This window comes from Manis pentadactyla, chromosome 1 (assembly GCF_030020395.1).
Source record: "Manis pentadactyla isolate mManPen7 chromosome 1, mManPen7.hap1, whole genome shotgun sequence".
In the NCBI taxonomy this organism is placed as follows: domain Eukaryota; kingdom Metazoa; phylum Chordata; class Mammalia; order Pholidota; family Manidae; genus Manis; species Manis pentadactyla.
The window spans coordinates 156,441,646-156,460,100 of NC_080019.1; the positions used below are offsets into that span (position 1 = coordinate 156,441,646).

At 39.7% G+C, this 18,455-nt stretch overlaps 1 protein-coding gene across 2 annotated transcripts in view; it reads right to left on the reverse strand.

The window, feature by feature from the left end:
- Positions 1–17,995, reverse strand: part of DCBLD2 (discoidin, CUB and LCCL domain containing 2) — an 81,865-nt gene extending 63,870 nt beyond the window's left edge. For both annotated transcript variants that reach the window (XM_036916541.2, XM_036916540.2), the window contains exon 1: positions 17,412–17,995. In XM_036916541.2, coding sequence (XP_036772436.2) covers positions 17,412–17,625 — 214 coding nt within the window. In that variant the 5' untranslated portion in view covers positions 17,626–17,995. The remainder of the gene's footprint in view (positions 1–17,411) is intronic.
- Between the last annotated feature and the right edge of the window lie 460 nt (positions 17,996–18,455).

Genomic DNA, 18,455 nt, shown 5'->3' on the forward strand with positions numbered 1-18,455 from the left:
ATTCACACTAGGATTGTGAATCTACTTTTAAAGGTCAAAACTAGTAATCTAGCTTCCTAAAGAAGTATCTCTCATATAAAGCTTAGCTTTTAACCAATATCAGGCTTTAGCTATCTTCGACACCTGGTATCCTTCCACACTCGAGAACTAGGCATAGCAGCTCAATAATATACAAAGCCACCATGAAATAAACATGTGAGTTTTCATGTGATACACTCACTGATCTTTTGCAGATATAAAATAGAATGTTATACAACTCAGAAGAAAAAAATATAATCACAAATTTCCCATGAAACTACCAAGAAAACACCTTGAATATCTCTACTGGTATCATCTAAATTAAAGACATAGGGAAATAAAAACCTCCACAGAGAAAATAAATGATTTTTAATATGAGCAACTTGAACAATCATTAACATTTTTCCTTAGAGGAAAAACAATGGTCCCAACACAGAGTTTCTAACATGACAGTAGCCTGCAGTATTCTCTTACTATAAAAGATGAAAGAAAATGTGGTTTCTGGAAAAGTTTCAGTCTTTAAAAAGTAGTCACTGAATATATGAAATAACTCAAAATATAAATGTATTTTCTTTAGTAACTAGAAAACAGGCTTTTTAAAGTGATTGAAGTGTTGATGGACTACAAAGTCAAGAATTTCCTATTAACAGCTGAATTCGTAAGTTAGTAACGGCAGGCTGCTGTAGCTACTGTATTCCCCACAGGCTATTATTTAACTTAAGGTTGTCTTTTTAAAATGAATTTTACAAAGAATACAAAGTGTTAGTAGTAACTTTTAGGTGGTCTTTATATTCATATGTATGTTTGATTCTCAAATACATTAAATATTTCTTGCTGTTTTCTTCATAAAGTATAATTTCTACATTGGTTAAAATAAATACTGATGAAAAACAGTACTTTTGTGTGCATGCATGTTGATAAAGAAAACAACTAAAATGGAGCTATCTTTTTTCAGTATCTTCTGTAGAGGGAGGGCATGAACAGTCCACGAGTAATGTGCCAAGAATGTTCTAAAATATGTGATGGAGTTCAGAGCTTCCTCCTTTCACAAACAAGATGATACACACCAGAAACCAAAGTTAAAAGAAAGCCTCAAATCTACTGCAAAGAACAAGTTTGAATGTTTCCTATTACCAACACTATTTTATATGTTTATCTGACTTGATAAAAGGCCTTAGCTGGCCTGGCCGAACACCTACCACCATGAAGAATATGTTTAGAATATTCTAGTTTGACAGAGAAGGAAGGGCCTATAAACATTCATTAGACCAGCAGCTTGCAAATGCTTTCCAGTTTTTCCAAAGTAAGAAATACATTTTACATTGTGACCCTATACGCTCTTGCATGTATATTCCTGATCCACTAAGGATCTCCAGCTGTACTTTGAAAAACACTGCATCAGGCATCCAAAGGTCCATAGTGAATTCTCAAATCAGGGACCCTGTCCCTTCACTTTTACCCCCAAGTTAGAAAATGTGCTTCCAGTTCATTTTTACATCTTAAAAGTAAAGCCTATCTTACATCAAAATACTTAAAAACATGACAAAATACTTCAAATTAAAACTAAAATCTGAAAATATTCTTTATAAACAGACACCTAGACCACTCAGAGGAGCAATTCTCAAACAGCAGTGTGGGGGAGGATGTTGCCACAGGAGTGATTTTTACCTCCCATTTGGCAATGTCAGGAGACATTTTTGGTTGTCACAACTGAAAGGGGTAGGGTGCTACTGACATCTAGGGAGTAGAGGCCAGGAATACTGCTAAAACATCTTACTGCACAAGACAGCCCCGCAGAATAAATGAACCATCCTAAATGTCAACAGTGCTGGAGTGGACAAGCGCGGACTTAAAGCAAAGGCAGGACATCTCTAACAGAAGGTCTGGGTTAGTTCTTGGCTGGATTTTCTTTGGCACAAAGGGTAATTGTCTATTCGCTAAGAGCAAAGCCCAGGGGATAGTTGTCACTGCTGTCGACCCCCATCTCATCCCCACAGTCCCAGCAGTTAAACTAAAAAGTTTTTTATTCCCACTCCCCAATTTTTAAAACACATAAATAGAATGTTTTATGTTTCTTTAAGTCAAAGGGGAAAAAAGGCCCTTTGTATTAGTCTATAGCCCTCAATTTTTTTTCTGGGTCAGAAGCTCTGAACATTAGGGTTTGAAAAAGAGGATTAATAAAGTCAGCAGTAAGAGTCTCTAACTTTTCAGCTCAACTCTGTACACGCTGGAAAGAAAAATGATCTGTGGACAGGCTACACCACCTACTAGTACTCATTTTCACAAGGCAGAACTGATACAGAAAGTGTAACTACAAGAAAAACAACTTTCAAAATGGATATCATAGGACCAATCCACACCCTCTCACCAGCAACTCCAACGTCACCCACTCTTTCTCCTCCCTCCTCCTCCTCCCCTAGATGGTCTCTGACAGACTATGACTGAACATAAAGGATAGAAGCCTGTTGGTGTAATTTGTGAATTTCACTATTATTTCAGGGGAGAAAAAACCCTGGAATTTGGTCTTACTGATCCTTTGTTTGGCTGCAGATTTATCTAGGGGATTACTCACAGAACATGTGTTCACTTCCTCTGAAGAGTGTAAGGTCAGATATGTTAAGCCTGATAGAAAGCACTGTTCCAGGAAAATAACTGAAGAGTGTTTTTTGCTACTTATCCCTAGAGAAAACAATAAACATTTAAACAACAATAAATGAACACAACAAAAGACTCATGCTAATTTTAGGCTGCTCTAAACTGCAAATCAAGTGTGTTTTTTGGATAAATACATGCTTGTGATGCTGATTACATGTGACCCTCCAACCACCCCACGTTTAAGGTCACATAAATCATCTTAATTATTGGAACTTTATATGAACACTGTGTGACTTCTAAAAATACTTCAACAACAGCAAACACAAATGTAAGAAGCTTGCACAAATATGCAAACAATGTAGAGCAATGTAACTTTCATTACTATCATTATAAACTATGAAGTTTATACTTTTCCAGTGAGCTTTCAAGGAATTTTTTTTTTAATCACAGGGAACTGATGAGTGTGACCATACTTCCTCTAAGTGTCACTTCTGTCACATCTTATAATACATCTGTGAGATCTTATAATAAACTGAAAGAAAGGCATTTACAGAGAAGTGTTCAAAAGAATATCTTGCAATTGTTAACTTATATCCTATTTCACTAGGCTACAAAGATTTCATGTTATTTAGCACTGAATTTTCAGCCCAGAAATACTCTGTCAGCCCTGTTACTGTAAGATTTTTAAATCTGCTTCACCATAAATCGCAAATAATTAAAGTACTATTTTTATTTCACCCCATTTTTCTTCAATACTGCACAAAATGGATATGCATTGAGAGCCTAACGAGGGTCACTGTGGCAATTTTTAAGGGGAAAAAAAAGCTCCCAGCTTCATTCCTTTTAAGGCCCAAACTCTTCTCTTCATGTGTGATAATTTATAAAATTGAATTACCTGAAGGAATGCAAGATGTATAATCCTCTTCAATTCCCACCAAGCACACACTATACTTAGAAAATAATGGTTAAGCAAATGGGCTCTGGAGTCATGCAATTAATTTAAATGCCCTTTCTTACTGGTTCCCTCATTTATGAATGAGTTGAACAAAAAGGTTTTTTTAAAAATTTAACTATTATTTTATTTATTCATCTTATTAAGGTATCATTGATATACACTCTTATAAAGATTTCACAAGAAAAACAATGTGGTTACTACATTCACACTTATCAAGTCCCTCTCCATACCCACTGCAGTCACTGTCCATCAGTGTAGTAAGATGCCACAGAGTCCCTACTTGTCTTCTCTGTGCTACACTGTCTTCTCAGAGATACCCCAACACCATGTCCACTAATCATAATACCCCACAATCCCCTACCTGCCCTTCTTCACCTCTTCCCTTTGGTAACCACTAGTCCCTTCTTGGAGTCTGTGAGTCTGCTGCTATTTTGTTCCTTCAGTTTTGCTTTGTTGTTATATTTATACTCCACAAATGAGGGAAATCGTATGGTATTTGCCTTTCTCTGCCTGACTTATTTCACTGAACATAATACCCTCTAGCTCCATCCATTTGCAAATGGTAGGATTTGTTTCAGTCTCATGGCTAAATAGTATCCCATTGTGTATATGTACCATTTCTTCTTTATCCATTCATCCACTGATAAACACTTAGGTTGCTTCCATATCTTGGCTATTGTAAATAGTGCTGCGATAAACAAAGGGGTGCATATGTCTTTTTGAATCGGAGAAGTTGTTTTCTTTGGGTAAATTCCTAGGAGTGGAATTCCTGGGTCAAATGATATTTTTATTTTTAGTTTTTTGAGGAACCACCATACTGCTTTCCACAATGGTTGAACTATTTTACATTCCCACCAGCAGTGTAGAAGGGTTCCCCTTTCTCCACATCCAGCATTTGTTGTTCCTAGTCTTTTTGATGTTGGCCATCCTAACTGGTGTGAGGTGATATCTCATTATGGTTTTAATTTGCATTTCCATGATAATTAGCGATGTGGAGCATCTTTTCATGTGCCTGTTGGCCATTTGAATTTTTTCTTTGGAGAAGTGTCTGTTCATATTCTCTGCCCATTTTTTAACAGGGTTATTTGCCTTTTGGGTGTGGAGGCATGCGAGTTCTTTATTTTTGGATGTTAACTCCTTGCTGGATATGTCATTTACAAATATATTCTCCTATACTGTACGATTGCTTTTGTTCTGCTGATGGTGTCCTTTGCTGTAGAGAAGCTTTTTAGCTTGATGTATTCCCATTTGTTCATTTTTGCTTTTGTTTCCCTTGCCCAAGATCTGTTCAGGAAATAGTTGCTCATGTTTATTTCAAGAGAGTTTTGCCTATGTTTTCTTCTGAGAGTTTTATGGTTTCATGACTTACATTCAGGTCTTTGATCCATTTTGAATTTACTTTTGTGTATGGGGTTAGACAATAATCCAGTTTCATTCTCTTGCATGTAGTTGTCCAGTTTTACCAACACCAGCTGTTGAAGAGGCTGTCATTTCCCCATTGTATGTCAATGACTCCTTTTTTGTATATTAATTGGTCATATATGCTTGGGTTTATACCTGGGATCTCTAGTCTGTTCAATTGGTCTATGGGTCTGTTCTTGTGCCAATACCAAATTGTCTTGATTACTGTGGCTTTGTAGTAGAGCTTGAATTTGGGGAGCATAATCACCCCTGATTTATTCTTCCTTCTCAGGATTGCTTTGGCTATTCGGTGTCTTTTGTGGTTCCATATGAATTTTAGAACTATTTGCTCTAGTTCGTTGAAGAATGCTGTTGGTATTTTGATAGGAATTGCATTGAATCTGTAGATTGCTTTAGGCAGGATGGCCATTTTAACAATATTAGTTCTTCCTATCCATGAGCATGGGATGTATTTCCATTTATTGGTATCTTCTTTAATTTCTCTCATGAGTGTCTTACAGTTTTCAGAGTATAGGTCTTTCACTTCCTTTGTTAGGAATGCAACAGATTTCTGTTTTGAGTTTTGTATCCTGCAACTTTGCTGAATTCAGATATTAGATCTAGCAGTTTTGGAGTGGATTTTTTAGGGTTTTTATGTACAATATTATGTCATCTGCAAACAGGGACAGTTTAACTTCTTCCTTGCCAATCAGGATGCCTTTTCTTTCTTTGTATTTTCTGATTGCTGTGGCTAGGACCTCCAGAACTATGTTGAATAAAGGTGGGGAGAGTGGACATCCTTGTCTTGTTCCCAAACTTAAAGGAAAAGCTTTTAGCTTCTCGCTGTTAAGTATGATGTTGGTTTTGAGTTTGTCATATATGGCCTTTATTATGTTGAGGTACTTACCCTCTATACCAATTTTGTTGACAGTTTTTATCATGAATGGATATTGAATTCTGTCGAATGCTTTTTCAGCATCTATGGAGATGATCATGTGTTTTTTTGTCCTTTTAGTTGATGTGGTGGATGATGTTGATGGATTTCTGAATGCTGTACCATCCTTGCATCCCTGGAATAAATCCTGCTTGATCATGTTGGATGATCTTTTTGATGTATTTCTGAATTCGGTTTGCTAATATTTTGTTGAGCATTTTTGCACCTATGTTCATCAGGGATACTGGTCTCTAATTTTCTTTTTTTCCGTAGTATCTTTGCCTGGTTTTGGTATTAAAGGGACGCTGGCCTCGTAGAATGAGTTTTGGAGTATTCCCCCCCTTCTACTTTTTGGAAAACTTTAAGGAGGATGGGTATTAGGTCTTCACTAAATGTTTGATAAAATTCAGCAGTGAAACCATCTCACTTGGGGGTTCTGTTCTTAGATAGTTTTTTGATTACCAATTCAATTTTGTTACTGGTAATTGGTCTATTCAGATTTTCTGTTTCTTCCTGGGTCAGCACTGGAAGGTTGTATTTTTCTAGAAAGTTATCCATTTCTTCTAGGTTATCCAGTTTGTTAGCATACAATTTTTCATAGTATTCTCTTAAATTCTTTGTATTTCTGTGGTGCCCATTGTGATTTTTCCTTTCTCATTTCTGACTCTGTTTATGTGTGTAGACTGTCTTTTTTTCTTGATAAGTCTGGCTAGGGGTTTATCTATTTTGTTCACTTTCTCAAAGAACTAGCTCCTGCTTTCATTGATCCTTTCTATTGTTTTATTCTTCTTGATTTTATTTATTTCTGCTCCAATCTTTATTATGTTCCTCCTCCTACTTTGTGCCTCATTTGTTCTTAAACAAAATCTTTGACATGCGTTCATTTTATATGTGCATGACAGGCAATACTTTTGCCTTCTTTGCAAATTATCCCCTTTAAGGTTAGCTCTTCAGTAGGGCCTATGAACCACACTAACAAATCTTAAAACACTAACAACAGTAGTAACAAGAAACCACACACAAAAAATATTTCCACCTAGTGTCTCCCAACATCTACCATCTTCTTTTTCACTTTCCTTTCTTCCACAGAGAGATTTTTTCAGTTCTCCATACTTGATGTTGCATTCTTGCATCACTGTACTGCATAGAATTCAACTTCCAGATGATTATGGGTGGGACTGTGTCTCTTCCAAAAAGCTACGTTTAAATCCTAATTTCTGGTACCTATGGATGTAACCTTATTTGGACACAAGGTCTTAGCACATATAATGAAGTTAAAATTAGGTCACACTGGATTAGGTTAGATCCTATAGTATCCATATAAAAAGAGGAGAATTTGGACAGAGACACAGACACAGGAAGAATACCACATTAATTACAGAGGCAGAGATTGGAATGATGCAAAGGAAGTCCAAACACTGCAACTGCAGAAGCTAGGAAGAGGCAAAGAAGGATACTCTGCTATCAGAGACAGCATGGCCCTGCCATACCCCAATTTCAGAATTCTAGCCTCCAGAGTTATAAAGCAATAAACTTCTGTTGTTTTAAGCCATCTAAATTTGTGATAATCTGCTATGGCAGCCCCAGAAAACACAGACCTACTTCTCCAATGAAACCATTCACTAAAGCTGTCAATTTCTGAGTTGCCAAAAGTCAATGGACACTTTCCCATTCTTAATATTTGTGACTTTTCTACAGCATCTGGCATTGCTGACCTTCCTTCTTATCTCTTCCTTCCTTCTTAAATACTCTTTCCCTTACTTCTTTCAACTCTGATTGCAACTCCTCCAGCATCTTAGAGACCTTCTTACAACTGATTGCTCGGAGTTCTTTCTCCACACCTTGTATTCTACCCTGGCAACCCCCTACTCCCATGACTTCAGTTACCACTGAAATGGAGAAAGCTGCCAAGTCTCCAACCTTTCTCCAAATCCTCAAACCGGTCATCTACTTATATATTAAGCACCTCTGCTCAGAAGTTCATAGCATTTCAAACTCAGCTTGTCCCAAACATTCAAAGAGTGTCTTCCACACACCAGGCACTGTACTAGGTGCTAGGGACAACAATAAAAATGACAGGTAAGGCCCTGTTCTTAGCGTTTACAATAGGCATAGTAAATAATTTCAGGGATGATGAGTATGGCAGGGAAGTAATGGGTGATTTATGGTGTGTGTGTATGTGTGTGTATGTGTCTGTGACAAATAGCAATTAGGCAGAAATCCTGGTGGGTGAGGGAGGTGGTGAGCAGGGAGAAGAGGATTACAGAAATAAAAGAAAAAACCCCAGCATTTAATTCTTTGCTCTATCAAACTTAACTGGTCATTAAGTTGTATACTTTTCTATGTTCTTACCACCTCAAAATTTAGCCCCTGCACAAGTGCAGGCCTTTCTAATGGTTTCTCTACCAGGTTTCCCCACTTCCAATTTTTCCTCCCTCTAATCCACTGTCCACACTCCTGTCAGTGTTTCTTAAACACCAAATGGATCACATAGGTCCCTCATTTAAAAATCCTTCAACTGTACTCCACTGATGATATAATAAACCTCAAAACTCTTCAGCAAGCGTACAAAGTCCATTAAAATCTGCCCCTGATTCCCCTTCCAGTCTCATCTTTTGACTTTTTGCATAACCTCTTCTCTAGCTGTGGAACCAGGGCTGGCTCTCCACATGCTCCACGCTCTCTCTCCTCTGTATCACTTCACATGCTATTCTACTCGGCCAAGAAAAACATCCTTCCTCCTTACATCCACCTAGCAAATACCGATTCAATGTTACCTTCTCCTTACAGCCTTTCTGAAAACCCCTGGTCTTTCTTTCCATTTGCATTATAAAAATCTATTGACTGTACTTAATTAAGTATATGTACTTGATGATGCATATTTATGTCAGTTACCATACCAAGCTGTAAAACTCTTGTTAGGTGGGCAACACATTCCATTTGCCTTTGTAGCCAGATACATAAAAACAGGGCACACCAGGCTCTTAGCACATGTTGTTGAATTTGTTGAAAAAACAAACCCAAACAAGCCGGTGGTGGGCACTTGGCAGGCAAGTGAAACAGCAGAAAGTACACAGGCTTGGCAGCCAGACTTGGATTTATATTACAGTCATCCCAACTTTTGAGAACCTGGCAATTAACTTCCATAAGTCAGCATATCCTCACCTTACCACCATCTCCCAAGCTGTGAGGGTTCAGAACCTAACTAAAATGTGGACTCTTTATAAAGGTGAATATTCTTTTTCCTTAAAGACAACACCTCTGTCTACCAAGTACCCTCCTTGTCTTTCTGGGTACTGCCCTGCAGTTTCCAAGAGTTTTTATATGACCTCATAACCCCTGGTTAGTTGAATGACACACACACTGGGCCAATGTGAGGCGAGCTAACCCTTCCCTCCAATTTCTGAGCCTTGTATATTAGAGAAAATCCCAGAATCTCTGCAGTACTGAAGCTATAAGCTTTGAGGATTGCCAGCAGCCATGATTCCTCATCTGCAGAGAAAGCCAGACTGAAGCAAAAATGAAGCTGAGTCCTCCATGCCTGAGGTTCAGCTGCAGTCCTGCTTCTCCTCTGGCTCACGGTGGTTCAGTCCTCATGAAGACTCCACTAGGTTTCTCAGAATGCATCCAACACTTTTCCTTTCTACATTAAGCAGATTTGGATTTCTGTTCCCTATGGCCTTGAGAGCCCCACTAAAACTCTCTTCCTCCACTTGTACAACAGAATATCTGTCTCACACCCAGACCTACAAAGGATTGCTTCTCGGAGTCACAGACTAACCAGAAACAAGGGAATACAAGGAAGAGAGAAACCATGAAGCTGAAAATGATCTGAGGTCGAAGATCAAAGAAAGGTGAAATGTATTAACAGGAAGGAAGTTGCAGAGAGAAAGTGGAGGCCAAAAAGGAAGGGACAAAACCAGTATTAAGATTTGGATGGACTAGAGGCCAGATAAAGACATGCCATGTGAACAATCATGCCTCACTCTTACATTCCTCTACTGTATGGTCTGAGCCCTCTCAACAAGCCAGGGTGGAACTTTCCTAAACAATAACTGGCATGGGGGTAAAATGCAGAAGAATGTTAAAGTATTGGGTCTCAGTAGAAAGCAAACATTTGAAAATGGAGACTTTTAACTGCAGAGTAGGAAAAAACAAAACAAAATTTCATTTACATATTGATTCACTCATTAAACAAAAATTTACCCAACAGATTTTATCTCAGCCTTCATACATGCTAGAAAGAGAGGTAATATACTTACAAACATTGGGAGTTATAAATGGATCTCACAGTTGATATGCCTAGTATTTAAATACAGGTATGTCTGACACCAAGGTCTCCATGCTTCCAAAGTCCACCCAGGTGAAAAAAAAAACAGAGAAGACAGACAAATAAAGCTCTCAGGGTTTTCAGAGTTAACAGAAACCAGAGTGAAAAAAAATCTGATTTTAAATGACAGTTTCAGTAGAGCAGAAGGTAGACTGCAAGGAAATCTTCATTTGGTAAATACCTGCTGTATGCAGACACTAAGACAACTGGAATTTGTCTTTGAAAAGCAGAGTACCTGTGAAGCAAACAGTTGAAAAGATGACACAGCCAGTGGTGTTTTGAGCATGTTTCTAGGTACAGAGTAAGAAGCATCACAGAGTTTAAATTATACTAACACACAACTTATATTCCCTGATGAAGCAGTGTTCTGGACAAAGAGGAGATGGTTTCACTAAGGAGAGGTGAGGCAGGAGGCAAAGTAATACTGTGTACGGATGAGGAGCACAGTCAGCTCTACAGTGGGGTGGTCACAATGCTGCTGCTGAGCAGTCGTCCCATTTGAGGCTCGATCAGTCCTCATCCATGGTGGATGTAGTCACAATGACCACACAACCTTCTCCAGTATGCCTGAGCTATCCAGAACCAGAGAAAGCAGACTGTGGGGACTGGTACATGGGCCAAGTTTGGGATCTGTCAAAGACAAGGGGAAGAGCATCAATGAGATGATGGATCTGGGAGCCTGGGCTGAGACAAGGGAACCTAGAATGGGACAAACGCACTGGGTGAAAGCAGAGGCACATGAGGATTGGCCACTGCTGATACCTCAGGTACAAACTCCTTAGTCTGCCCCTCAATGGAAAGTCCTCCATGATCTTGTTCCTAATCTGACCTTTCCAGCCCTTGTTTCTCATAACTTTCTTATGACACCAGATTACCAAAGCTACCGGAACGTTCTCTGGGAATTGGTAAAGAAAAAGGAGGCAGGCATCTATTAGAACCAAAATTAGTGGGACTTTTATAATGCTGGAGGTGGTTATTCAAATCAGAGTTTGAAAGGGAGGGTAAAAGAGTGCACCCAACTTTCTGACATTGATTTAGGTTATCAAAACTCTTAAAGCAAACCTGAGAGGGTAGGCATGGTATTTTCTAAGAATTAGCCATGGCCATGTTCAGAGTTCCAGTTGAAGACTCCTCTTATCAAGCAAGCAAAGGGGTCTACATCCTGGAAAGGATGGCTGGGCAGCAGGTGAGGCCCAGAGCAAGTAGGTAGTAATGTTCCAGAGATGGCTCTGTTTCCATGGCACTGAGAAGCCCAGGCTAACGGTGGAGGTTAGATAAAGGGCAACAGTGTGAAGGGCATGCAGGTGCCTAGAGCCTAACAACAAATAATGTGCTTGGGGTAGAAGATTCACTCCAGAAAGGGGTTCTTAATTCACACATTTTTGAACAACATCATACTAAGTATCAGAAATAAGAAAATGGATAAAACTTCTTGCCAGGAATATTTAATACACAGTGTGATTAATGAAAGAACAGAAATAACTAGAAAGTACTATATGGAGATGAGTGTTTGGTGATAGAGAACTCTTCAGAGGGAATAATACCCAAGGAAGGTTTTGAAGAATGTTAAGGAGTTTGCTAAGCAGCGAAGAATGTAAGGGCTCTTCCTCTCCAAGTAGAGAAAATGGCATATATAAAGAGATCAGTATAGGGAACAAGGCCAAATAGGATGAAGTTCTATATTAGAGGCATAAAAAATAACTCAGTCTTATACCTGAACTATATAGGGTGAGAGATGCTGGCATGAGATTAAGTCATAAGGGAAGGGAAGGAAAGGACCAGACTGTGAAGAAAATTACATATAAAATATGTGAAGGAGTTTGGATTTTATCTGATAGATGATAAAGTGGCCATACTATGTAAGTATTAGCACACTCCAAGAGGACAGTACCCAGCATGTAGGGCCACGGCCCACAGTAACAAGCAATAAGCATTAGCCCAATTATTAGGCAGAGGTGGAGGGTATGGGGCTCAAGGGGGAAACAGTGGACCAGGACAAGAGGCTGAAAGGCTTGCTACTTACTGCAACAGGACAGATTTTAGATGCCCATACTTTCCTGACTCCTTGCTGTTCTGATGCTGTGATCTTTACTCCTCAAATGCCTGCCATTCATGTGGACTAGAAACCTGCCAATACTTTGAAGCTCACTTGTTTAAAACCACTTATCAGCAAGGCGTCTCCTTCTTCCCCAGGCATTGTGAGCTTCCCCTCCCTTACAAACCCACAGTACTGTGCAACCTTTCTTAGTTATTTTTATATACATTCCAACTTGGAAGATATTTCCCCAACCAGATCGTAGGTTCTCTGAAGACAATGATCATGTCTTCTCTGAAAGTCTCAGGACTATACTGGCATCTGTGTACACGTGCCTGGGGCCCAGAGTTAGTACTTCCTTATGCTGACAGTTCTTCATGAGAAAATGGTAGAGTACTAGCATCTTCTCTTTGATCCCAAGCAGTGCAGTTTTGCCTGCAAACCTGCATGTATCCTGCTCAACCAAAGGCTTGCAATGAACTCTGGGCCCACTCTTCTCAGAAAGCAGTCAAGGAAGCTTGCACCTTGGTTCTTCCCTGTCATTCAAGTACCTGATAAAGGGGGCTTTTCCAACCACATACCTTCTAGAGAGGGTACAGCTTGATCAAGCAGGTGATGTTTCAGCAGCCTTTTAAGATCACCCCATCATGCCATCTGCTTCCATGGACAATGGCATTCACTACATACTAACTAGTGTATTTGAATATCTGTATATTCTGTCCTCATGGATTGATTTAATCCACATAAGGATCTATAAATTTGTATTGTGGATGTTTATAAGTTTATATTATGAACTGAAGTAACTTTCTGAAAGATCCTACACTGAGTGAATAATTTAATCAAATGGAATAAAGAAAATAATGTAATAGCAGTGAACAATATATAGCAATTACTTTACATATAATGTCTTGTCATGAATTTTTACATTTTGAAATTTTTGCCCTACTCAATTTTGTAAGTATGCTTATGTGTGCTAAATTTGGCTGCAAATCAATTTTAGTATAATATGCCGACAGAACATAACACCACACTAAAATTACAACCATGTAAGATAATGTAGGTATTATATATGAAACATAATTACAAATTGATAGATTAAGGGGTAGAACTGTGGATAATTATCAGTTAAGTTTTTGGTTTTGCATAACGGTAATTGTTATCTGTACAGTATTTTTAAAACAAATAAAGTGTTAAAGCCATAATATTGTTATAAAGTGAATCCATGAGCCACTCAAGAAAAATTGCCAAGTTTTCTCACTTCATATTTCAACAATCACAATTAGCAAATATCACTATGAAGTTCTCTCTAACCCTTATAATTTTATGTCATTCCACATCCTTCCAACTAATCAAGAAGTAGAAATAGAAACTATCTGCATGATAAGACCACCTGAACTTTCACATCCCAGGTTCATTTTGTAAAGCGTAGTCCTAAATTTTAAATCTACCTCTATGTAAATCTAGTCTTTCCTCATCATACTATAGTCTGATTATTTCTTTTAGGAATTAATTCATTCATCACTTTAACTTTAATACTAATACTATCACACCAACTTCACTATTTTAAAAAATTTTTTTATGTTGGTCATCTAGAATGAAGCTCAAATGGTCAAATAGAATTATTAACTATCTCTAGAAAAAATGTTTCCTCTTTGCTTCTAACATTGGAAAATCTACCTAAAAATCATTAACCTAAATTTTACAATTGATTTTTCATTTACAAGTTTCAGAAATGTGGATTTTAAATCTGATTACTACATGTGAAATATGTGCTATATTTCTAATTTCCATTGTGCAAAATCAATCAGAAATACAAAGGAAAAAGGATGCTCTGATTTTTGCCTCTGAACAAAACTACATATAAGAGCCCTAATGTTTTATCAAACCAAGAAAAGACAACAGAAAATTCTAAATTAACCTGATGTCACTATCAGAAATAACCATAAAGGTTCTTTGCAGAAGGAGATTGTTCTTCAATTCACAAATATTTTTCAAAAGCTATTTCCCTGCATCACCAGTAAACACAGTCATTACTTGAGAGAAAACAATTTTCTTTCACACATTACTTCAAATAGCCTTGTCAGTCTTAATGGATTTTTTAAATCAATTCCCTGATATTTGACCACATTCAAATAATATTCTAACCCAGAAGATAGGTGAGCCCACCATGACACTAATGAGGAAGCTGAGCTCCTGAGATGAAATAACGCAAAATCCTAGTCATAATGTAAAACGGAGACATAAATTCACTCATCATATACTCTCAATTTCCTATTAAGTTTATTACTATAGCAAATACGCAATCAGCATGTTTTACTAATTTAAGTTTTTTAGGAAGACATACATTTTACAGAAAAATATGTTTTCAATTAAAAATGATTTTGAAGATGAATTTTCTATCAAGCTTAGAACTAAAAAATACACAAACATAAGCCATATCTAAAATACCATAATAGTAAAATTGATGTGAATAAATGGTATATTAATAAATACATTAATAAAGTAAGTTGGTTAAAATACATCTTTGCTGTGAGAGGTTGTCAAGTTTTCAAACCAATAATAAATTTTATTCTGAGTTAAATACAAAGAAAAATCATCCTGTCAGCAGAAAATCTGCTGAGGAATCGCTACATAAGGCATGAATTGGAATGAGGGCAATACCACTGTTACTTCAAAGTGATGTCTTTTAAGAAAAAAAATCCTGAAGCACAGTTCCTCCTCCATATACACATTAAATGTTTTTCTACCTAAACTAGTTGAGGGGAAAAAAAAAATCTATGTAGCACACATTTTTTTCACAGCTTATTTTTTATTTGGACTTTATGTAAATTGCAAAAAATTTGGAAGCGCATAAAGAATTACTCACAACTCAACCACCAAAAGACAATTTATCACTTTAAGTTATTTTACTTTCAGTCTTCTTCCTAGGATTTCTTAAAAATAGAGTGCAAACTCCAGCTTGTAACTTAACATGAAACATGTGGACATACCCATTATTAAAGATTCTGTAGGCATTTTAAAGCACTGTTTCACATGTTGAAATTAGACTGGGTACATAAGGGAACACCAGTGGACCCTAAAGCACATCCATTAGACTCGTAAGGCTCTACAGCAATTCCACATCAGGTCCTTTGGGTAAGAAATGTGATTTTTAAAAAGTAGGGAATTCAAATCCCACACAATTCCTGAGTTTTCAGGTGAAGTATACCTAACTGGCCCTTACATTATCAGTTCAGGAGGCTCCAGTTTAACAATGTTTATCATTTATAGCTGTATTATGCCTTCCCCTTTGCAAAAGTCCTGTGTACTATTATTTCATTTCCATTAAGCTATGAAATAGGTATTCTCCTATCACTGATGCAGAAAACTAAGGAACAAAGAAATTAAATAACCTAACAAAATTTACCCAATCAACCCAGAACAATTAGAAATCAGGTCTTTTTAATTACTAGAATAATTTTTATTTATGTTAATTCATATTGATGTTTACATAAGATGCCATTGTGGAGAACCATATATTTGTTAAAATGCACTGTAAAAAAAATTAAACCTTAAAAAAATAAGGTAATATTGCATGTTTAATTAGATGAGGTTTGAGAAATTCTAAAAATAAGGCAATTGTTTCATTTCTGATCCTATGTTCAAAGATTTTTTTCAAAACATGATAAAAACACTTTTGGATCTGGAAATAAGCAATATCCAGAAATAGAGTATTCTGCTTGCACAGTTTCATATATTCCTTTCGTATCAAGGTACCTTATTTTTTGTGTCTCAGTTTCCTTGTTTGAAATGGGATAATAAAACCTATCAGATGTTTGTGGTGGGGATTAAATGAGTTAATACACATAAACCACTTAGTACTGGTTCCAATAGACGTTAGCTATGTATAACCCTGTTTTTTTCTCTACCAAGAGGAAAAAATAAGTATAGGCTCTAAAACTTCAGTGAAAGGAAGAATTTCACATTCTAATTAATTAAGTGCTGATGTTCAAGAATTCATTTAAGGCAATCTAACTGAAACATGAATGTTAAGCATTTAAATTTTCAGTTACACCGTGTAGAAATATGCCTCCCTCCATCTAAGAGGTCAGTTCCCCAAATACATTTTTTCCTTAAAGGTAGAGAAATTCTATTTCCACATCCCTGTCAAAGTATCAGCATTTTCATAATGACAAGCTTATAGCCGTGATTCCATACTTTACTGAACACCATGACAGCAGCATGAAGCTGGACTTAAACGTGGAGATGAACTTTATAAAAAAAAACCTCCCCAGCAAAAAGTAACCAACAATCTAACCCTATCCTCACTGCAATAAAATGGGAAATGCAATAAAAAATTATGTTCAATAACTGATGTCAAACCGATTCAAAAATTGTAGTTCGCTGCCTGAAAACAGTTCTAAAGGCCGGGGGTTGGGGTGGCGGGTTGGGTTATCAGCATGCACTCTCTTCCCGTTACGATGATTATTCCATAGTTTTAGTCGCTCTGGAATAGGTTTTTCAAGGATGGCAGATGGAAAAAAAGTTTTGTCGCCTTCTGGAAGGGCTTACCCTTTCCATGTGGAACGCTCCTTTTGGGCAACACAACACGTTGCATAGGGTCAGGCCCAGCGTCCGACCCAGGCAATCTCGACCACCATCCTGAATAGGCAGGGTTTGTAAAGGACACGTCCCGAATCCAATACTCAGATATAACCAGAATCAATTCCATTCGGTCTTGAACCTGGGCACTTTCACAAAAGATGAGAATTACCGCCACTTGCCTTTCATAGATTTAATATGCTATTTAATTCCCTTGCCGTTCTACTCCATCCATCTTTCCATTGAGGTCACATCTCAAAAACTTCTTTTTCCTCCCGAGAATTTGCCCCAGAAGAAGAATCCACAACCAGAAAGGGTCTCAATCGCCTCTTCTCAGAAAAATTAATGGCCCTGCCAAAAAGTAAAGCCGCGCCAACCTAGGAGACACAGGCAGGGTCCACCTTTGCAACTCACCCCACGAAGTGCTGGGCCAGGTCCGGCCACGCAACGAAGCGCACCGCACCCCCCTGGCCCCCAGGCGTGTCTGCGGCTTCGGCTGCGGGCCCAGAGACCCCGCACCCCCGCCGCCCCGCGCGCCACTCTCCCCCAGGGAACCACTCACCTTGCTGGGCTCCGGCGTCCTCGAGCAGCAGGATCAGGATGAGTAAGAGCAGGAGGCACACAGGCATGGGGAAGGACGAGGAGGCGTTTGAGCCGGGAGGGAGTAGGCAGGAGCAGGAGAGGGGGAGCGCGGCCGGGGCGGGGGCGGCTGCCGCGGCCCGGACTCGGGAACGGGGAGGGCTGCGCCCAGCCCTCACCACCCCCCAGCTCGCCATCGCGGCGGCCGGCAGTCCGCCTGCATAGTGCGGGCGCCCCGGGGCCGAGGCACCGGGCGAGGAGGCGGAGGCTGCGGCGGGAGAGCGAGAAGCTGGGCGCGCTACGCCCCGCGCCGGGACCCCCTCCACCCCTCACTCTTCGCCTCCTGTTTCGATCCTTCCCTCCGCTCCCCGCCCCAAGCTCCAGTCCGGTGCGCGAGGGAGGGGAGGATAGGACGCGGAGTGCTCGAGCTGTGGAGAGCGGCTGTGGCGGCGCTGGGGGACGCGCTCCCGCGCCGCGTTCCTCACCCAACCGCGGCTCGCGGCGCACACCCCGGGCTCCGACTCGCTGGCGGGCAGGCCGGCAGCCCGCTCCCTCGCGCTCCCTCTCGCGCGCGATGACCACGCCCCCTAGGCCAGCCACAACCAATCCTCGGTCGGTTCCCGTCCGTCTCCCAACGCGCCACCCAATCAACACCCTCACCCTCTTCGGCCCACCCCTCTAGTTCACCGCCCCTTCTCGCTCTCCTCCAATGCCCTGCGGCCTTGAGAAGCGCCCCACCCGCCTTCCCCAATCCCGGTCCGCCCCCTTGCCCGGGCCTCCAGCAACCCCCGCCCGGCTCCCGCGCCTGTTATTGTCGGGACCACAGCCCGTGCTGATCTTCTGAGGCGGCCGCTAGCTCGGGTCCCTGACTTCCGGGACTTCTCCCATCCCGCTCTCGCTGCTGGGGCCCGGCTTGCTCCCTGCTCCTCCCCGCCCCACATCAGGCCCCTGGAAAGGGTGGGAAGCCTGGATCCTGGGTGGTTTTAACGGGGAGCTGAGTCTAAGGGACCTTCTTTGTACAAAAATA